Here is a 16,935-nt window from a genome sequence, read left to right as displayed (position 1 = left end):
GTTTTACATGCTTTCGAGAATAGTTAGTTATTCTGGTAATAACCCAACTAATTACTTTGTACTTAAATTTCTTTGCTATCCATCTGAATGGTGGTGGTGGGAGAAGAAGATAAATGATTTTAAAATTTTTATTTTTAATTATTTATTTAAAACTTTTTTGTATTTTTTTTTTTGAAAAATTTGTAATTATAGTAAAAAATTAGTTATTTACTTTTTTATTATTTAAATAAGATAGTATACTAGGATTAGGATTTATTAACGAAATTGGAGAAAATGAGGTCTACCAAATGGATGCTCTGAGACGCCCACAACCTCATCTCCAATTTCCAACCCCGAATTCCATACTCCCTCACGCACCACCACTTTGAAAAATTTGTAATTATAGTAAAAAATTAGTTATTTACTTTTTTATTATTTAAATAAGATAGTATACTAGGATTAGGATTTATTAACGAAATTGGAGAAAATGAGGTTTACCAAATGGATGCTCTGAGACGCCCACAACCTCATCTCCAATTTCCAACCCCGAATTCCATACTCCCTCACGCACCACCACTACGACCACCACCATATGGGTGCTCTGAGACTCCCATCACTAACTTCCCTCTTCAACTCCTCCTCTTCCGCCGCGGCACTTCCCCGTCGACACCTCCACCTTCCTTTCCGCCGGCTCTATACGGCCAATTGCTCTGCGCAAAGCAGCACCGCCGAGAAAGAAATATCGTCTACTTCCGAACTAGAAGGTCCTCCAAAGCTCAAACCTCAGCAAGATAAAGATAGAGTAATTACACCTCGCTCGCAGGACTTCAATGCTTGGTACTTAGACATCATTGCAAATGCCGAGCTCGCTGATTACGGTCCGGTTCGTGGCACCATGGTTATTCGCCCCTACGGTTATGCAATTTGGGAAGCTATTCAGGTTGTTAGAATTTTCTATTTTGATTTTAAAATTGATTCTCATTCATTTCGAGGTTGATGGTTATGGGATTTTTTTGGTTTTATTGATTGGTTGATGGCGCAGGACTATTTGAATGCGAAGTTTAAAGAAACTGGTCATAGTAATATGTATTTCCCACAGGTGAGAGCATACATCATTTCTACAGGAGTAGTTCCTTTTTGTTTTTGTAAGTTGATATTATTTAAGTGTTGTAATTGGCGTGTGGAGAAATGAAATTAAGATTATTTAGGGAGTGTGATAAAAGTATTGTATAATGATTTAACAGTTTATTGAAATTATTTTCTGAATGTAACTGAAAGAAATTGATTGAGTAGCTACAAAGTTTGAAGCTAATGTAGGCTTTTGATTTTAGAGACAAGGTTTCCTGCTGTTATTTTACCTTCACTTTATTGGATCGGGTGATCTTTCTTTAGTTAAGAGCTCCAATTTTATTCATTTTCATTGAATGAACTTTTGGGAACTTCAAAATTGATTGTACCAACAAGGTTGATATCTTCTCTATTTCCAGAGTGTACTGTATATTAAGTTTATTGTGAGATTCTTAAAAAACTGCTTAGATTGGACAATGAACTATTTCAATGTTGAATGACAAAACTTAAATATATGAAACTGCTTCTATGAAGTAGTCACTAATTACAAAGTTTTGTGGATTGGTACTGAACTAATAATTATAATTTGCTTATGGCTGCAGTTTATACCATATTCATTTATTGAGAAAGAAGCTAGCCACGTTGAGGGCTTTAGTCCAGAATTAGCGCTTGTGACAATTGGAGGAGGGAAGGAGCTTGAAGAAAAGCTCGTGGTAAATATACTAATCAGCTTTCTCTATATATTTTTTACCATCATTTTCTTATTGTATGCTGGTCAAATTCTGGAATACAATCTCAGTTTCCATTTTGATTGTTGCACTTCTTGAGGTTCTGGCAGGTTAGGCCTACAAGTGAAACAATTGTGAATCACATGTTTACTCAATGGATTCATAGTTACCGTGATCTCCCGCTTATGATCAACCAGGTGCCTCTTCATCTCATCATTTCTCGTTTTCTTCACTTGGAGGAATATTGCTTGCTGATGTTTGTGTTTGTCACTTAATATGTTTCAGTGGGCAAATGTTACAAGATGGGAAATGCGTACAAAACCATTTGTCAGAACTCTTGAATTTCTTTGGCAGGAGGGTCACACAGCTCATGCCACTCCAGAGGAAGCAGAAATGGAGGTTTGCTTGTTCTTTGTTCTTTTACTTATAGGATGCTCCTAATATTTCTTAGGTATTGCATATGAATTTGATCAATTCATGCTGCTGAACTGCAGGCATTACAGATGATTGATGTGTATACAAAATTTGCTTATGAGCAAGCTGCAATACCTGTTATTGCAGGTCGTAAGTCGAAGGTAGAGACGTTTGCAGGTGCTTCCAAGACCTATACAATTGAAGCGATGATGGGTGATCGGAAGGCTTTGCAGGCTGGAACAAGCCACAACCTTGGGCAAAATTTTTCCCGTGCATTTGGAACCCAGGTTTATGACTGATCTTGTTAACAAATTCAGTGAATTTCCCCGCGAACTTATGACTTCCCCTATTTGCATGCGTTTCTTGTATGTATGTTAATCAGTTAAATTTACAAGTATCTTGTTAACTTAAGAGTTAAAGAATTCCTCCTTCCAGTAACTTCCTGCTTCACGTGTTGAAGCTTTTTCTTCTATTAATCTTGTGTTTTGGGCGAACTATTTGTGGTTCTTAGCATTTCTATGGATCTTTACAATGTCTCATAATATTGATGAGAATATGATATGCTTGTTACTTGCCTTACTTGGATTCAAGCTTTTTTGTCAAGGCTTAAAAGGGATGGGTTATATTTGATACTTGCTGTCCTGAATTCTGATAAACATTTGCAAACGATTATGCATAACGATAGCAGCGGCAACTATCAGACTAGGTATCAACACTTAATAACCTCTCAACCATAACATGACTTCTTATCCTGGGAAAACAAAGCTCTAGAATGATATATGACATTAATGAAAATTCAAGTTTCCTCTTTTTGATCCGTGGACCTTCCATCATCTAATATGGCCTATCTATATATTCTTACTGATTTATCATGACTTGTTTTTTCTCGATTTTACATATGTAATGTGTTGATTATTATTCATCTATAATAAGCTGCATGACTGTACAGTTCACTGATGAAAATGGACAAAGGGAACACGTATGGCAGACATCATGGGCAATAAGCACCAGGTTTATTGGTGGTATCATAATGACCCATGGGGATGATACTGGCTTAATGCTTCCCCCGAAGCTGGCACCAGTGCAGGTATTTGAAGCTTTCACTGATTGCTCGTGCCGTAAATTTTGATGTTACTACTGTTGAATAACTTATTACTCTTCATTGTTATCTGTATCACTTAATGCTTTGATTTATTTTCCCCCCATTATATAAAATATTAGAAACATTTTTGCTGCTAATGAAGTGCTGGATGTAAAAATTACAATGGTTGAACTTGTGGTTTTTATGGAATAACAACATTTTTGCCACACTTCATGATTGTGAACACGCAATTTAATGCTTATTTGGTAATTTTTTTAGTCATTGCTGGACAAACCTAATTTTTATACACACCTTTCATAGGACCCACAAGTACCACCCCATAACCCACCACTTATTTCTATGAATTTATTAAATTGATTATAATCACCTACAAAACATACGGTGGGAAACCTTTTTTTTGCCAAAACTCGTGAAAACAACCATAAGATATGGATCAGATGTATCCATGCGATTTCTGGGGGAAACTGATTTTGTCTTCAAGAAGAATTATGTTTTGTGGAAGGAAACTCTTCAAATTTAAAACTTGATTATTTGAAAATGCCTATTTCATGTCTTGATCTGTGCCGTGTGTGCGTAGCCCTATATGGTATTTCTAATAAATACTGATAGAAAATTAATGAAATCTAACTACAGAGTGTACTTCCAGGTCATTATTATTCCAATATGGAAGAAGGCTGATGAGAGGACAGGAGTACTTAACGCTACCACATCTGTGAAAGAAATTCTGGAAGCTGCAGGGATCAAGGTTAAGATTGATGATTCTAGAAAATGCCTATTTCATGTCTTGATCTGTGCCGTGTGTGCGTAGCCCTATATGGTATTTCTAATAAATACTGATAGAAAATTAATGAAATCTAACTACAGAGTGTACTTCCAGGTCATTATTATTCCAATATGGAAGAAGGCTGATGAGAGGACAGGAGTACTTAACGCTACCACATCTGTGAAAGAAATTCTGGAAGCTGCAGGGATCAAGGTTAAGATTGATGATTCTGAGCAGAGAACACCTGGATGGAAATTTAACTTTTGGGAAATGAAGGTACTTATCTTCCCATACAGTTAATACCTTACACACTTTCTCTACGCCAAGGCACCCCCCACCCCCACCCCCGGGTGGGAAAAAAGGATATCCTTGAATTAGGGATTTAAATTTTCAGTTTTGCATTAGACGTTGGGTCTGATTACATGCAACGGTTTGCTGATCTTTTGTAAAATGTTTCCCTGCTTTTGTGCAATCCGCACACTTGTAAGCATTTTGCTTTTATGTACAATGTGAGAATACTGCTTTTCAATGACAGTGATCACAAGCTAACAGCAATATATATACCACTGTTATTCTGCAGCTGCCACATTATAATCCTTAAAAAGTTTCATATTTAATACCAGGAAAAAATTGGTTATAAATTGATATGCTTTCTTGTAGGGTGTTCCTCTTAGGATTGAAATTGGACCTCGCGATGTTTCAAGTGGCAGTGTGGTTGTATCGAGAAGAGATATTCCTGGGAAACAAGGGAAGGTTTTTGGTATATCCACGGAATCGTCATCTTTCGTACCTTATGTTAAGGATAAGTTGGATGAGATCCAGTCCTCACTTCTGGGAGTGGCCACATCATTTCGAGATAGGTAAATTTTGCTCTGAAGCTGGTATGTTTTAGTTAACGGAATATTATGTATGTTGCTGGTCACTCAATATCCTCTAATAAATTTTGATTTTTGGAATATGATGAATTCGTATAATATTCTATAATAAATTTAAAACTAGGACAACCTTGTAGTAGGTGAACAGTCGTATAATTTGAGTGATATTAATGTTAATATGTACATGAGGGTAAATAATTCTGAAGCACTCTTTTGTTGGATGTGAACTCCACTTTATTTTGAAAGATGCACCAGGCTCTTCAATATTCTGGAAATGACTTTACCTGTACAGTTATTACTCAAAAGTACCGAGTAGTTCTTTTGTAAATCCATTTTCATTATTAGCATTGTGATAGGCCCCCGGTGATTTTCACATATGCATGAAGGAATAATCCAAATCAGCTAAGGAGCCAAGTCAGCTAAGTAATAGAATATATATATATATATATTCATTTCTTGTTATTCTGTTAGTTGTTGTTGGGGAAGGGGTAGGGAGTCTGTTAGGACTTGTCAATAAATGTAGAGGGGAGGGGGTAGTCATTTTCTGCAGGAAAGCATCAAGGGTCTAATAGGAGAGTCCAGTGCCTCTCGAATGCTCTGGGATATCCTGTGTCTTTTCTTTTCAATTCGGTGGAATCACAGTTTAATTTTCAATTCTTTTCTTTTCCTGCTTGAACAATTTAATTTCCAGGTCAGGTTCCGATCACATTTTTATTATTTTTCGTATTCTTCTTCTTCTTCTCCTTGTTTTTTTTTTTTTTTTTTTGAGTGTGTGCTTTCTTGTGTTTTCCTACCCTTACCCTCCCCTCTCCTCCCCCGGAGTTTTGTCCTTGCATCCTTGCAGGGGAAGGAAGGGGCTGGTCACATGCAAGATGCTTCATGTACTGTGTTTGAATATGTTTAGGGTAGAATATAGATAACATGTTATCATTTATGTATTCTGACTATAAAATATTATTCTCTAGTAACATTATGGACGTGTGTTCTTATGCCGAGCTTAAAGAGGCAATAGCTCAAGGCAAATGGGCAAGGGGACCTTGGTCAGCTAGGTTAGCCATTTTTCCTTTTTACTAAATACTAACCCTTTTTTTCCCCTTTCGAAGTTCTTGTAAATCTGACACTTGCCTGATTAACCTTTACAGTGACAATGACGAACTGAAGGTCAAAGAAGAAACCGGAGCAACCATTAGGTGTTTCCCTTTTGAACAGCCGCAGGGGTCGAAAAAGTGCTTGATGACTGGCAATCCAGCAGACGAAGTGGCAATTTTTGCCAAATCTTACTAGTAGTATGGTAAGAATGACACGTTTAAATTAAGTTGCATTGTGCTTTAATAAAATTAAAAAGAGAGAAGCACATGCTGTTGAATTCTTCTTAGCACATGCAGGCTTCTAGGCACTTCAGTAAAAAGCTGATTTTACACTCTCTTCAGTTATGATTACTCATTATTTAAGTTAATTTTGAAAATAATTATACAATCTATTAGTTGTACATTAAGAAAATTTACAGATTGTACATTGCTGCTTGATAAACTGTTGTATTGATTACAGGAAATGCCATTGTGAGAGTTATATTCGAGTTGAACCCTCTAGTCAGATGCATGTTGCTGCTGTATGTTTTTCTTATCTGCTTAATGCTAGGGCCGGGATTAAATGGCCAATGTCATTGTGAATATGAATGTTCTAATACTCATTGATTAGATAATACTATAAAACTAGGCCTGAGTGAATTTGTTGACAATTTGAAATGGGACTGTTCATTTTTTTACTTTCTAAGGTAGAACATCTAGGTCATGTTTGGCCCACATTTCTTATAACTCATTTTCTTCAAACTCATTTTCAAGCACATTTTATGTGACCCACAACTATTATTAACTTCTTAATTATACATTTCATCAACTTTTATCAAAATCTAAACTATTTTAAAACCAAACAGGGGCCTAATCGGAGGATAGATAGCCAGGACTTTTGGCACCTCGATAAGGAGGATGAGACAATGTTGGAGGCTCGACTTGTTTAAGTTGGGTTTAACTTTGACTTACTTTTTAACATGTGATTGGAAAAGAAATAAGTTGTGCTTTAACATGTTTTCTAGCTTGTACATCTGACATATTTGGGCACCAAGTGGCAAATGGATTGAACCGCTCATCGGCTTGTGGGCTCAGCTCGTTCGGGCTTGGTCCATTGCTGAGCCAGGTTCACTTTTTTAGCGATGTGCCGAGGGGGGTACGACTTGTTTTTTGGTTTATTTTATTATTATTTTTAAATAAAAAATTGCTTGTTTTTGAGTTTATTTTGTCATTATTTTTTTTATTTTTAAATGAGACAGCTCAACTTGGCCCATGAGGCCCACAAACCAAGGGTCGGGTTAGGTCGAGCCTAAGATTTAGACACAAGTTAAGCTCGGTTCATCCCTAGTGTCGAGCCGAGCTCGAGCTTACGAGGGCCGACTCTTCTCCGCTTGGTCATTTGTCACCCATGTATGTTGAAATAAAAATTTGATTTAAAGACATTTTATGCTAATTATTTTAGAGAAAATAATTAAAATTATAAAGAAGGAAATTTACAAAATGTACTCAGCAAATAGGGTTTATTTACACTGAACAATCTATGTTTTTGAATATTTAGATTTTACATATTATATTTTAATAGGTGATAACAAAACACACTATTTGCTCCATAAAATTAAAAGATTCGCTAATTGGTATCACACCACATTTTTTTTAATAAAATACATCACATTTTAATTATATTAAATGTCATTAAACTTCATATGCTATCACATTTATATTCTGAACTTTCTTCATTACATTCTTATTTTTAACATTTCGTTAATTAGGAAATTTTGTCCTTAATTATGATTTTTTTTTTCAAAAATATTTTAAAGTTCATTAAAATGAGGGTCAAATAATTAATCGCATTTTTGTAGTATATTTGTTTTGTTTAATAAAAAAATACAATGGACAAATAAGTCTTGTTACTTTATTTTAAAGAAAATATTGGAGAGAAAAGCATAATAAAAAATAATTTATGTTAATTTGAGAATAAAAATGAGATAAACAAAGAATTTGAGGCATACATATAATATGTAAAAATTATAAACTTTTCTTGCAATTAATATTTTGTGTTATTCCTCTCTGAACTACTCGGTTATATATTTTATTGTTCTTGAGAAGTTATAATTTATTGGCTTGAATTTTACTATTTTATTGTTTGGTTAGTTTTCACGCGGGTTAGTCGCTAACAATTAAAAAGGGATCAGACGATTGTGTAAGGGACAAACCTCTTGAGACAAAGTCCCAAACAGGGGTGTTTTTATCGGCGATAACTTTCCAATTGAAAAATAAAAACAGAATGCCTTCAAGTGGCGCAAGTACACGAGTTACTGAAAAGAAGTGTTTAAATCTAAACTAAGAAATTTAAAGTTACATATTCTCTTTTTGAGAGTATTTGATTCGGGGTCTTTGCTTTATATCTTTTCTTCCTTTTATACTCCCTGGATGATCTCTTCGTGATCAACCGCTTAAAAACTGTTTGATCGCTCTATAACTGCCCACTTTCCTCGTAGTGGTCAACTTGTCATGGAACTGCCTTCTCTAACTGCTACCATTACTTTTTGTCGTTCAACTGTCTTCAATTGAATTCCTTGAATCGTGGAACGTGACAGGGCTACTCAATAACTGCTTCATTAACCGCACCTTTGGGTAACCATAACATTTTATGTTTGCTAAGATCCTGAACGACTCGAAGGTTTGGGCGAGAACGGGGCACAGTTCTGGGCGACTGCATGGCAATATATTCGCTCAAATCTTGGGTGACTTGTAACCTTGGGCGATGGTATTACCGCGTTCATGGGCTTCCCTATTTAGGCCGTTATCCTATATTGCCTGATTGGGTCGTTCTTTGGGCTATTTGATTTTGGGGATCTTCCAATTGGGCTTCATTCTTTGGGCTATTTGACTTGGGCTGAACTTTTTGTGTGTCAACAATTATCCCCCAATATGACAGAATTAATACCAATTATTAATTTTTGCCATATTCACTTTGTGTTTCCCAACAACATTCAAAATTCCCAAGAATTTCAATCATTATTTTCTTCCATAACCTGAAAAGGTGCGACGTTTGCAAACCCTTATACCCCCAAATACGCCATTTCATTGCACCACTAAATCACGCCTCATTTTTTCGCGCTTCTCTCTCGCAATATTACTGTTCATCTCCTTGCTTCTCTGCTACGTAACTCTGAAAAACTCTATTTCGTTCCTAATGGCTGCTTCACAATCCCAGTCTGGTGACTCCTTCAGTTTCGAAGACTTCCAGAAACTCCTCACCCGACCATATATAACTCCGAACTTCCTTGCACCAACTAATGTTGAACTCAATGAGTTCTATCTAGGTCCTTCATTTAACAACGCCGAAGCCATTGAACAAGCGGCGGTCGGTCAGTTGTTCCCTTGTACTCAAGGCCCTTCGTTTCTAAACTCTTTGCCGCTGAGACCGCTTCGCGAAAGAGGTATTCGCACTTGGCCTAAATCTGATGTCGTTTTCCGTAGATGTCATGCTCACCTTGTGGACCATGGTCCTACTAAGGCAATTTTTGATAGTGTTAGGATTTCTGATTTGTTAGGAATCTCTCTTCAACCCCCTATTTTTGACCAAACACTTTTTCCAATCGCTTTAAGTTTTTGGTCTTCCGAGTATAATATTTTTGTTTTTCCTCTTGGTCCCATGTCCATTACCTTAAAGGATGTTAGGGCCCTAATAAATCTGCCACCTTTGGGCGATACCATTTTTCCTGGTATTTTGATTTCTAGTGTTGCCCCAAAATTTGATAAAAGACTCACCGAGTCTTATACAAGCCTGCAAACCTGTCATAACCACTCGAGCGCTGAGCCTTCCCATGCTGAGCGTGTGGCCTTTCTTCATATTTGGCTTTGTAAATACATTTTGTGTGTGCCAAGCCCCAAGCCTTTCATGAGCTATTTACCCATAGCGCACGAGTTGGCGCGTGATAGGCCTCTAAATTTGTGTTCTTTCTTTTTAGCTACCCTCTATAGAGGCATGGTTTCTCTTCAATCCCAATTGTAGAATGGTGCATCTCCCACTGGCAGTGGGCCTCTTTGGTTCACTCAAATGTGGTTGAGAGCCTATTTTCCATCGCTTGGTGCTCCATCCTTATCCAGTCTTTCTGGTAGCTGCTATGGGCTAGCCATTGATCCCCTAACTCCTGTAAATATGTCCAGAAGGGACATTTTTCATTCTTTTATACTTTGGATTCAATCCCTTCCTTCTTTCCTTTTCCTCCCTTTTTGACTCCGAATTATGTGCAACCTCCATCCACTATGGACAGTGCGAGCACTTCTCTATTCATTTGGATTCAGTTTTTGACCGGGAGGGAGTTGTTCCATAATATTTTGACTGGAACCAATGCCAAAGTTGGGGTTGAAATATACGCTCCCCAATTTTTTGCTCACCAACTTGGCTTTGGCAAAACTTGGCCCGTTCCCCCTTGCTATTCAAGAAATTTAATAGACCGATTCCATACCATTAATAAGGCAGAGGTAGAAGTTATAAATGCTCGCAATATTCTTTTGACGAGCAACTTTTCATTAGCCCCTTTTAATCCTAGCCGTGCCATCCATCCCCTTTTTGAACGACTCTGGCCGTCAGTGAAGCGCAGATTATTTGCGACTGATGCCAATCGTGCTTTCCATTCATTGGACCAGCCAAACATTTCTTCTACCTTTCCTGTTTTGGTCACTCCTGCGTCCATTAGGAGTCCCTCTTTCCCTGCTCGTGCTAAACAGTCTGCTCGTCCATCGACTTCTCTTCCTGCCAAGCCCACTGCAGTTAAAAGTGCCCCAAGCCGCAAACGGCCAGCCTCAGCATCTCTTATTTTGGAGGATGACACTGATGATGATGATGAAACCCCTCTCATCGTTAGGAGGAAGGTAATTAAATTGGTTTACTCGCAAGCATAGCTTTCCATACTCGAAACTTTTCTATGTGCGGTTTATTTGGATTTCTTAGAAAAGTTCAGCCTCTCCCTTGAAGGCTTTGGTGTTGGCAGCTCCTGCTCCATCATCCTCTGCTGAGGCTGCTTTGTCCAAATCAGCTGATGAAGGGACTACGCTTAAAGAGAAATCTTCAGTCCCAGAATCTTCATCACAACCAATGAATTAGCCATCTTCTTCCCAGGGCGTCGACCCCCCAAACGTCGAAGTAGAAGGTAATTCATTTTTTGATGCTTCACCTTTGCTTGTGCTATTGATTTTTGATTTGTTGCTTTTTGAGTTCTGCAGATGCTCCCATGAGTCTGCCCGTTCCGGTAAGTTCTTCTCGCTTAGACAAGGGGAAGTCCTCACGAATGGTGGAGCCACAGGTGGTAGATTTGGCTGGGGACATGCTACCTTCTAAGATTGCTGATGAGGTAATCTTTGCTTCACATTTACTTTCATTTTGTTTAGTGTACTGAAAACCTTCAATGTTGGCAACTTTCTTTGCAGGATACTGATAAAATTGTGCGTTCCATCTAAGATTTGTTCACGTCTTGGGGGCAAGTCAAGACATCTCGCCCTGTTTCAGCCAGTCGTCCTTCTGCTTCTTCAGAAGAAGATATGAAATTCCTCAAGCAGTCGATATTTGAGTATGTGTCCTTCATGGATATAAACATCGGTAAGGCTAGTGCTGCCAAGCATAAGGATAAGCTTGAGCATTTGAATGCGAAATTGGAGCAAGCACTGACACTTCCGTCGCTCAATCTTTCCGCTGATTTTAAAGCGACGTTGAAAGTTGTCCATTCCAAGGTTCTCTCCTTGTTGGCTTAAAATGTTGAACTGAAGGTCAAAAGTATTCAATATCTTCGCGCTATATCTGAAAAAGAGTCCTTACTTTTGGAGATCAACAAAGCTGAGGACGAATTGAAAGAAATCTCTTCCGAAGTCATGATTGAAGACTCTTTGATGACTAGTTTGGCTGCACAGATGAAGGAGCTTCAAACCAAGATGGACGACTGCAAGGCGAGAATGGCCGCTAAAAAGCGTAATGCCTCTCAAGGAATTGAGCGAACTAAGTCTTTGGTCGAGCAGTACAAGAAGCTGGAAGTTGATGATGATGTTGTGACTGAATTGAATATCACTTCTTCTCGGCAAAGAGAGGACTGGGGGAGACTTAGGGAAAGAATTCGTTTGGTATGGGGCGAATTGTAATTAAGAGATATAATGCCTTAACTTTTTCTTTTTGTAATTTGGTATTGACTTTCCCTTTGTAACCTTGTACTGATATTCATTGCTAATTTTGATCATAACAGCAGCCATCATTGTTAATGAATAATTATTTTAGCTTCTTGTGTATTTATTGACGTTTGTCTTTTAATCGTCAATCGCTCAAGCATTTAACTGCCTTATGCTAAAATTATTTGCACATCTTCTCTTGATATTTCTGCTTCTTTTCCCAAGACTTTGAACCACTTGATTCCATTTGCTAGGCACGAATGTGGCTGTTCATATTCTGTCTTTTCACCTTCACCCCCTATAAATGCACGTATACTTCACACTTTCCATCTTCATTTCCATTTTCTTCTTTAGAAAACCAATTTGCTGCCATTGTTTGGCATTTTGACAGTTAATCCAAAACCTTCGTTTTCCATGGAAATGGATCATGTGATCCGCCTATTTTGTCATCTTTCTTGATGTTACCTTTGGTATGGGAGATACAGGAAATATTCTTCGACCAACAGCAAAGTTTTTCCCATCGTCTTCGTTCCTACAAGGAGTTCGATGATGGAAGATAATTTTTGGGGTGCTTGCAGGCCACCTTGCATGCTGAGAGTGCTTCTCAGTCTCCTTGTCCGTCATTGTAGCGATGCATTTAGGAAGGCGATGCGAAGGTACTTCTCTTCTCTTCTGCTTGCTGGGGGTGCTTCTCGACCTCTCTGCTTGCCTTTGCAGCAGTGCGATCAGGATGACAATCAAGGCCAGTTTACCCTCTTACTCGACAGTTGATCGGGAGATTAGTTTACTCTTAATTGTAACTTGTAAAGCATTTATTATTTTGTATTTTGCAACTTTGTAATGAACGTTTGATAATAAAGGAATTTATTTTGAACGTATTTCACTCTGGCCTTTTTTACTCTACGATCGTTCAATGCGATTTGATTACGCTTTTATTTATTCACTTTCCCATAAGGAAGGAACATATTTTTTTAAATATTTGCCATTAATGAACCTCATGTGCTTAGTGCCATCTAAATCTTCCAAATGATAGGCTCCATTAGGCAACACATTATTTACTTTATATGGTCCTTCCCAATTGGGCGACCATTTGCCATACTTTGGATCTTTGCTATCCAAAGGGAGTACTGTTTTCCAAACCAATTCACCCAGGCTGAACGACTTGGCTATAACTTTTTTATTATAAAATTTAGCCATTTTTCGTTTTTGAACTTGCAATCTATCTAGGACGTCTAACTTTAATTCGTCCAACTCTAATAAGTTTTGAACTAGTGATTCGGTATACTCATCACCACTTGACTTATATTGCAAACACACTCTAATTGATTGCACGTTGATTTTCATAGGCAAAACGGCCTCTGTCCATAAGTAAGTTGGAAAGGAGTAATTTTTGTACTTGATCGAGGCGACGTCCTATATGCCCATAAAGCTTTGTTTAGACATTCGTGCCAATTTCTGACATTTTTATCTATCATTTTCCTTATGATATTTTTTAGAATCTTATTAGAAGATTCTGCTTGTCCGTTGGATTGAGCGTAGTATGGTGTGGAGTTCACTAATTTAACCCCAAACTCGCTCAAAAATTTATTTACTTGATTCCCATTCAAAGATGTTCTGTGATCTACCATCAAAGTTTGTGAAATTTCAAACCTATAAATGATGTGATCATGGATAAATTTTATGACATTCTTTTGGGTGATCTCCTTTAAAGGTACCGCCTCTACCCACTTAGTGAAATAATTAGTTGCAATTATAACAAAGGTATGTCTTGGACGATGGAGGATAAATCTTCCCTATTAGGTCTATCGCCCAACCCTTGAACGACCAATATTTAATAATAGGTGCCATCTCTCATGTTGGCGCCCTTTGTATTGGACCATGCTTTTGGCATGATAAATAACTCTTTTGCATACTGAACGCATAATTCTCCCATCTTTGACAAAAAATATCCACTCCTAATAATTAACCATATCATCTTTTGGCCAGCTTGATGAGCTCCACATATCTTTTCGTGCACTTCAGCCATGATCGTCTTGACTTCTTGCAAACTTACACATTTTAACAGTATACCATCAGAGCGTTTCTTAAACAACTCTTCATCTATCAGTGCATAGTTTAGCAAATGCAACTTCATTTTTCTACTATCTCATTTATTAGATTTTTTAAGGAACTCCTTAATCTTTATCCTCCAATCTATTGCATCTCCATCTTGTATGTAATGAATTTCAATCGTTCTCGCCCTTCTTTGGATCACGAGCAGTATGGTTCCATACTCACAAGTAGACTTCCAATTTAAAATCTTTGAGTACCCTGAGGCCATCTGGGCCAACTCATTTGCCACGTTATTATATATCCTATTAACGCATTGAAGTTCTACTTGGTCGAATTCTTCTAACAACTCTTGGGCGATTTCATATTGATTTATGATGGAATCACTTTGGCATCTAAAATCACCAATCAATTGGTGAATTACTAATTGATAATCGCCTCTAATGATTACATTCTTTACCCCCATATATATCATTAGTTCTAGGCCTACGATTAAGGCTTCATATTTGGCCTGATTGTTGGTGCACATCTTATCCAAAGTGAATGCGAACTTGTAGCAAATCCCTAAAGGATTTATCAATGCTACTCCTACTCCTGCACCTTTAGAGATTTTTGACTCATCGAAATACGACACCCAAGATTTTAGTTCGAACGTATTGATTTCTAATTCAATTTCTTCAGGCATGTCAAGACATGGATGATCGGCTAAAAATTTAGCCAAAGCCTGATTTTTACTACCTTTTGGGGTATATATTGTATTTCGATTCTAATAAAGCTAACGTCCAAAGGCCTACCCTTTGGTGTAAAATAGGGCGAGAGAACATATACTTAATCAAATTTACTCTAGAAATCAAATAAACGGTTACGGACCGTAAATAAGCCCTTAATTTTGTACATGTGAAATACAATGCAAGACATAATTTTTCGATAGCAGAGTAATTACATTCACATTTTGTTAACCGTCTACTCAAGTAGTAAATCGCCCTCTCGTCACCAAATTGGTTTTCTTGCGCGACCATTCCAGCTATTGATTTTTTTTCAGCCAATACATACACTTTCATTGGCCGTCCTTGAATTGGTGACACCAACACTGGTGGACTTGATAAATGTCTTCAGGCTTTCAAAAGTCTTTTGATATTCTTCTTTCCAGACGAATTCGTTCTGATTTTTTAGCTTTAAAAGTGGCGAAAAGACTTTAGTTCACCCTGCACAGTTAGAAATAAAGCGTCTTAAAAAGTTTACTTGGCCTAGAAACCTTTGCAATTCTTTTTTGTTGCTAGGTGGTTTGACCTCTAGAATGGCCTTCGCTTTATTTTTATCAAGTTCAATCCTTCTTTTGTGTACTAAGAAACCAAGAAAGTTCCCTGCATTAACACCAAATGCACATTTCAAGGGATTCAACTTTAACTTATATTACTTCATTTGCTCAAATGATTATCTTAACTGTTCGAAATGGTCCTCTTCTTTAATGGATTTGACCACTATATCATCCACATACACTTCAACAAACTTGCCTATCATATCATGAAAAATTAAATTCATTGCCCTTTGATAAGTTGCTCCTGCATTTTTCAGGCCGAAAGGCATGACTACCCATTCAAAACATCCTAGAGACTCAGAGCATCTAAAGGCAGTTTTATGTATGTCTTCCTCAACTATATAAATTTGATTGTATCCTGAATACCCATCCATGAAAGAATACATGACGTGTCCGGCAGTTGAGTCTACTAAAGAATCTACTGTGGGCATTGGATACTCATCTTTGGGTGTGGCTATGTTTAAATTCCTAAAGTCTATGCACACCCTTAGTTTACCATTCTTTTTTAGTACTGGCACAATATTGGACAACCATTCGACATACCTAGCTGTTCTAATAAAGCCTGCATTTAATAATCGCTCTATCTCTTTCTTAATCTCAGGAAGTACATTAGGAGCAAAACGTCTGGGAGGTTGCCTATGAGGTTTAAAATTAGGCTTAGTTCGTAATCTATGTTCCACCAAGTCTCTATCTAAACTAGGCATTTGTTTATATTCTCAAGCAAAACAATCTTTATACTCCTTTAACAAAGCGATTAATTTATGACTAACCCCTTGATCGAGCATATGGCTGATGAATGTTGGACGATCTTCTCCTTCATTGCCAATATTTACTTTAATCAGAGGGTCTTGTGCTTCAGCGTATCCAGGCTTGATGATCCGCTTTACTTCATCATCCAGCTCCCTTGTAAGCACTTCTTCTTCTAAACAATCCACATTGTTGACTTCTCGGCCAATACTTTGTTCCAATTCGAATATTGCTAATTTGTCTTTCAATGCTTTCAGGGCTGCCTTTTCTTTTGTCTTGTTTTTGCATTCTTTATTGAAAGCCATTAATTAGGCTTTGAAGGCCTGAATATCGGTCATTTGCTTTTGTTACTTAGAACTCATTCAAGACTCCTTGATTATTCTTTTGCCAATTACTGGCTCTTCTAGGGTCATTATATTTGGCATCATCTGACTGAACATTTCAGTGAGTGTGTCCACTGAAAATGGCTCTTCACTCTGCGCGACAATCTGAGTTTCTTCCCCATCTTGGACTACCCTGACAGGTCCATAGTTTCCTTCGTACATGAACCTTTCCACCGAGTTTGCTTCTGCGACAAAAAGCCTATGATCGACCCGCACCACCTCTGCTTCACTCTTGTTATTCCAAAAAACCAGGCATTGATGGAGTGATGAGGGTATACAG

The 16,935-nt window shown here is 37.6% G+C and overlaps 1 protein-coding gene across 4 annotated transcripts; it reads left to right on the top strand.

Moving 5' to 3' along the window:
* The first annotated feature begins 441 nt into the window (after window positions 1-441).
* On the top strand, window positions 442-7,008 carry LOC111383835 (proline--tRNA ligase, chloroplastic/mitochondrial-like). 4 transcript variants are annotated; one of them, XM_023007998.1, is made up of 13 exons: window positions 442-919; window positions 1,022-1,078; window positions 1,650-1,760; window positions 1,886-1,972; window positions 2,061-2,174; window positions 2,270-2,476; window positions 3,139-3,276; window positions 3,938-4,036; window positions 4,268-4,330; window positions 4,715-4,914; window positions 5,895-5,978; window positions 6,072-6,220; window positions 6,863-7,008. In XM_023007998.1, the coding sequence occupies exons 1-12, from the start codon at window positions 572-574 to the stop codon at window positions 6,211-6,213; spliced, it is 1,650 nt and encodes a 549-aa protein (XP_022863766.1). In that variant the 5' UTR covers window positions 442-571; the 3' UTR covers window positions 6,214-6,220; window positions 6,863-7,008. The 4 variants fall into 4 exon arrangements, with proteins under 4 accessions (XP_022863766.1, XP_022863764.1, XP_022863765.1 ...); XM_023007996.1 differs by lacking the exon at window positions 6,863-7,008 and adding an exon at window positions 6,478-6,694; XM_023007997.1 differs by lacking the exon at window positions 6,863-7,008 and adding an exon at window positions 6,478-6,694 and having other exon boundaries at window positions 3,938-4,042; window positions 4,274-4,330.
* The last annotated feature ends 9,927 nt before the right edge of the window (window positions 7,009-16,935 follow it).

This window comes from Olea europaea, unplaced genomic scaffold (genome assembly GCF_002742605.1).
Source record: "Olea europaea var. sylvestris unplaced genomic scaffold, O_europaea_v1 scaffold2772, whole genome shotgun sequence".
Lineage (NCBI taxonomy): Eukaryota > Viridiplantae > Streptophyta > Magnoliopsida > Lamiales > Oleaceae > Olea > Olea europaea.
This window is presented reverse-complemented; position numbering and strand designations above follow the sequence as displayed.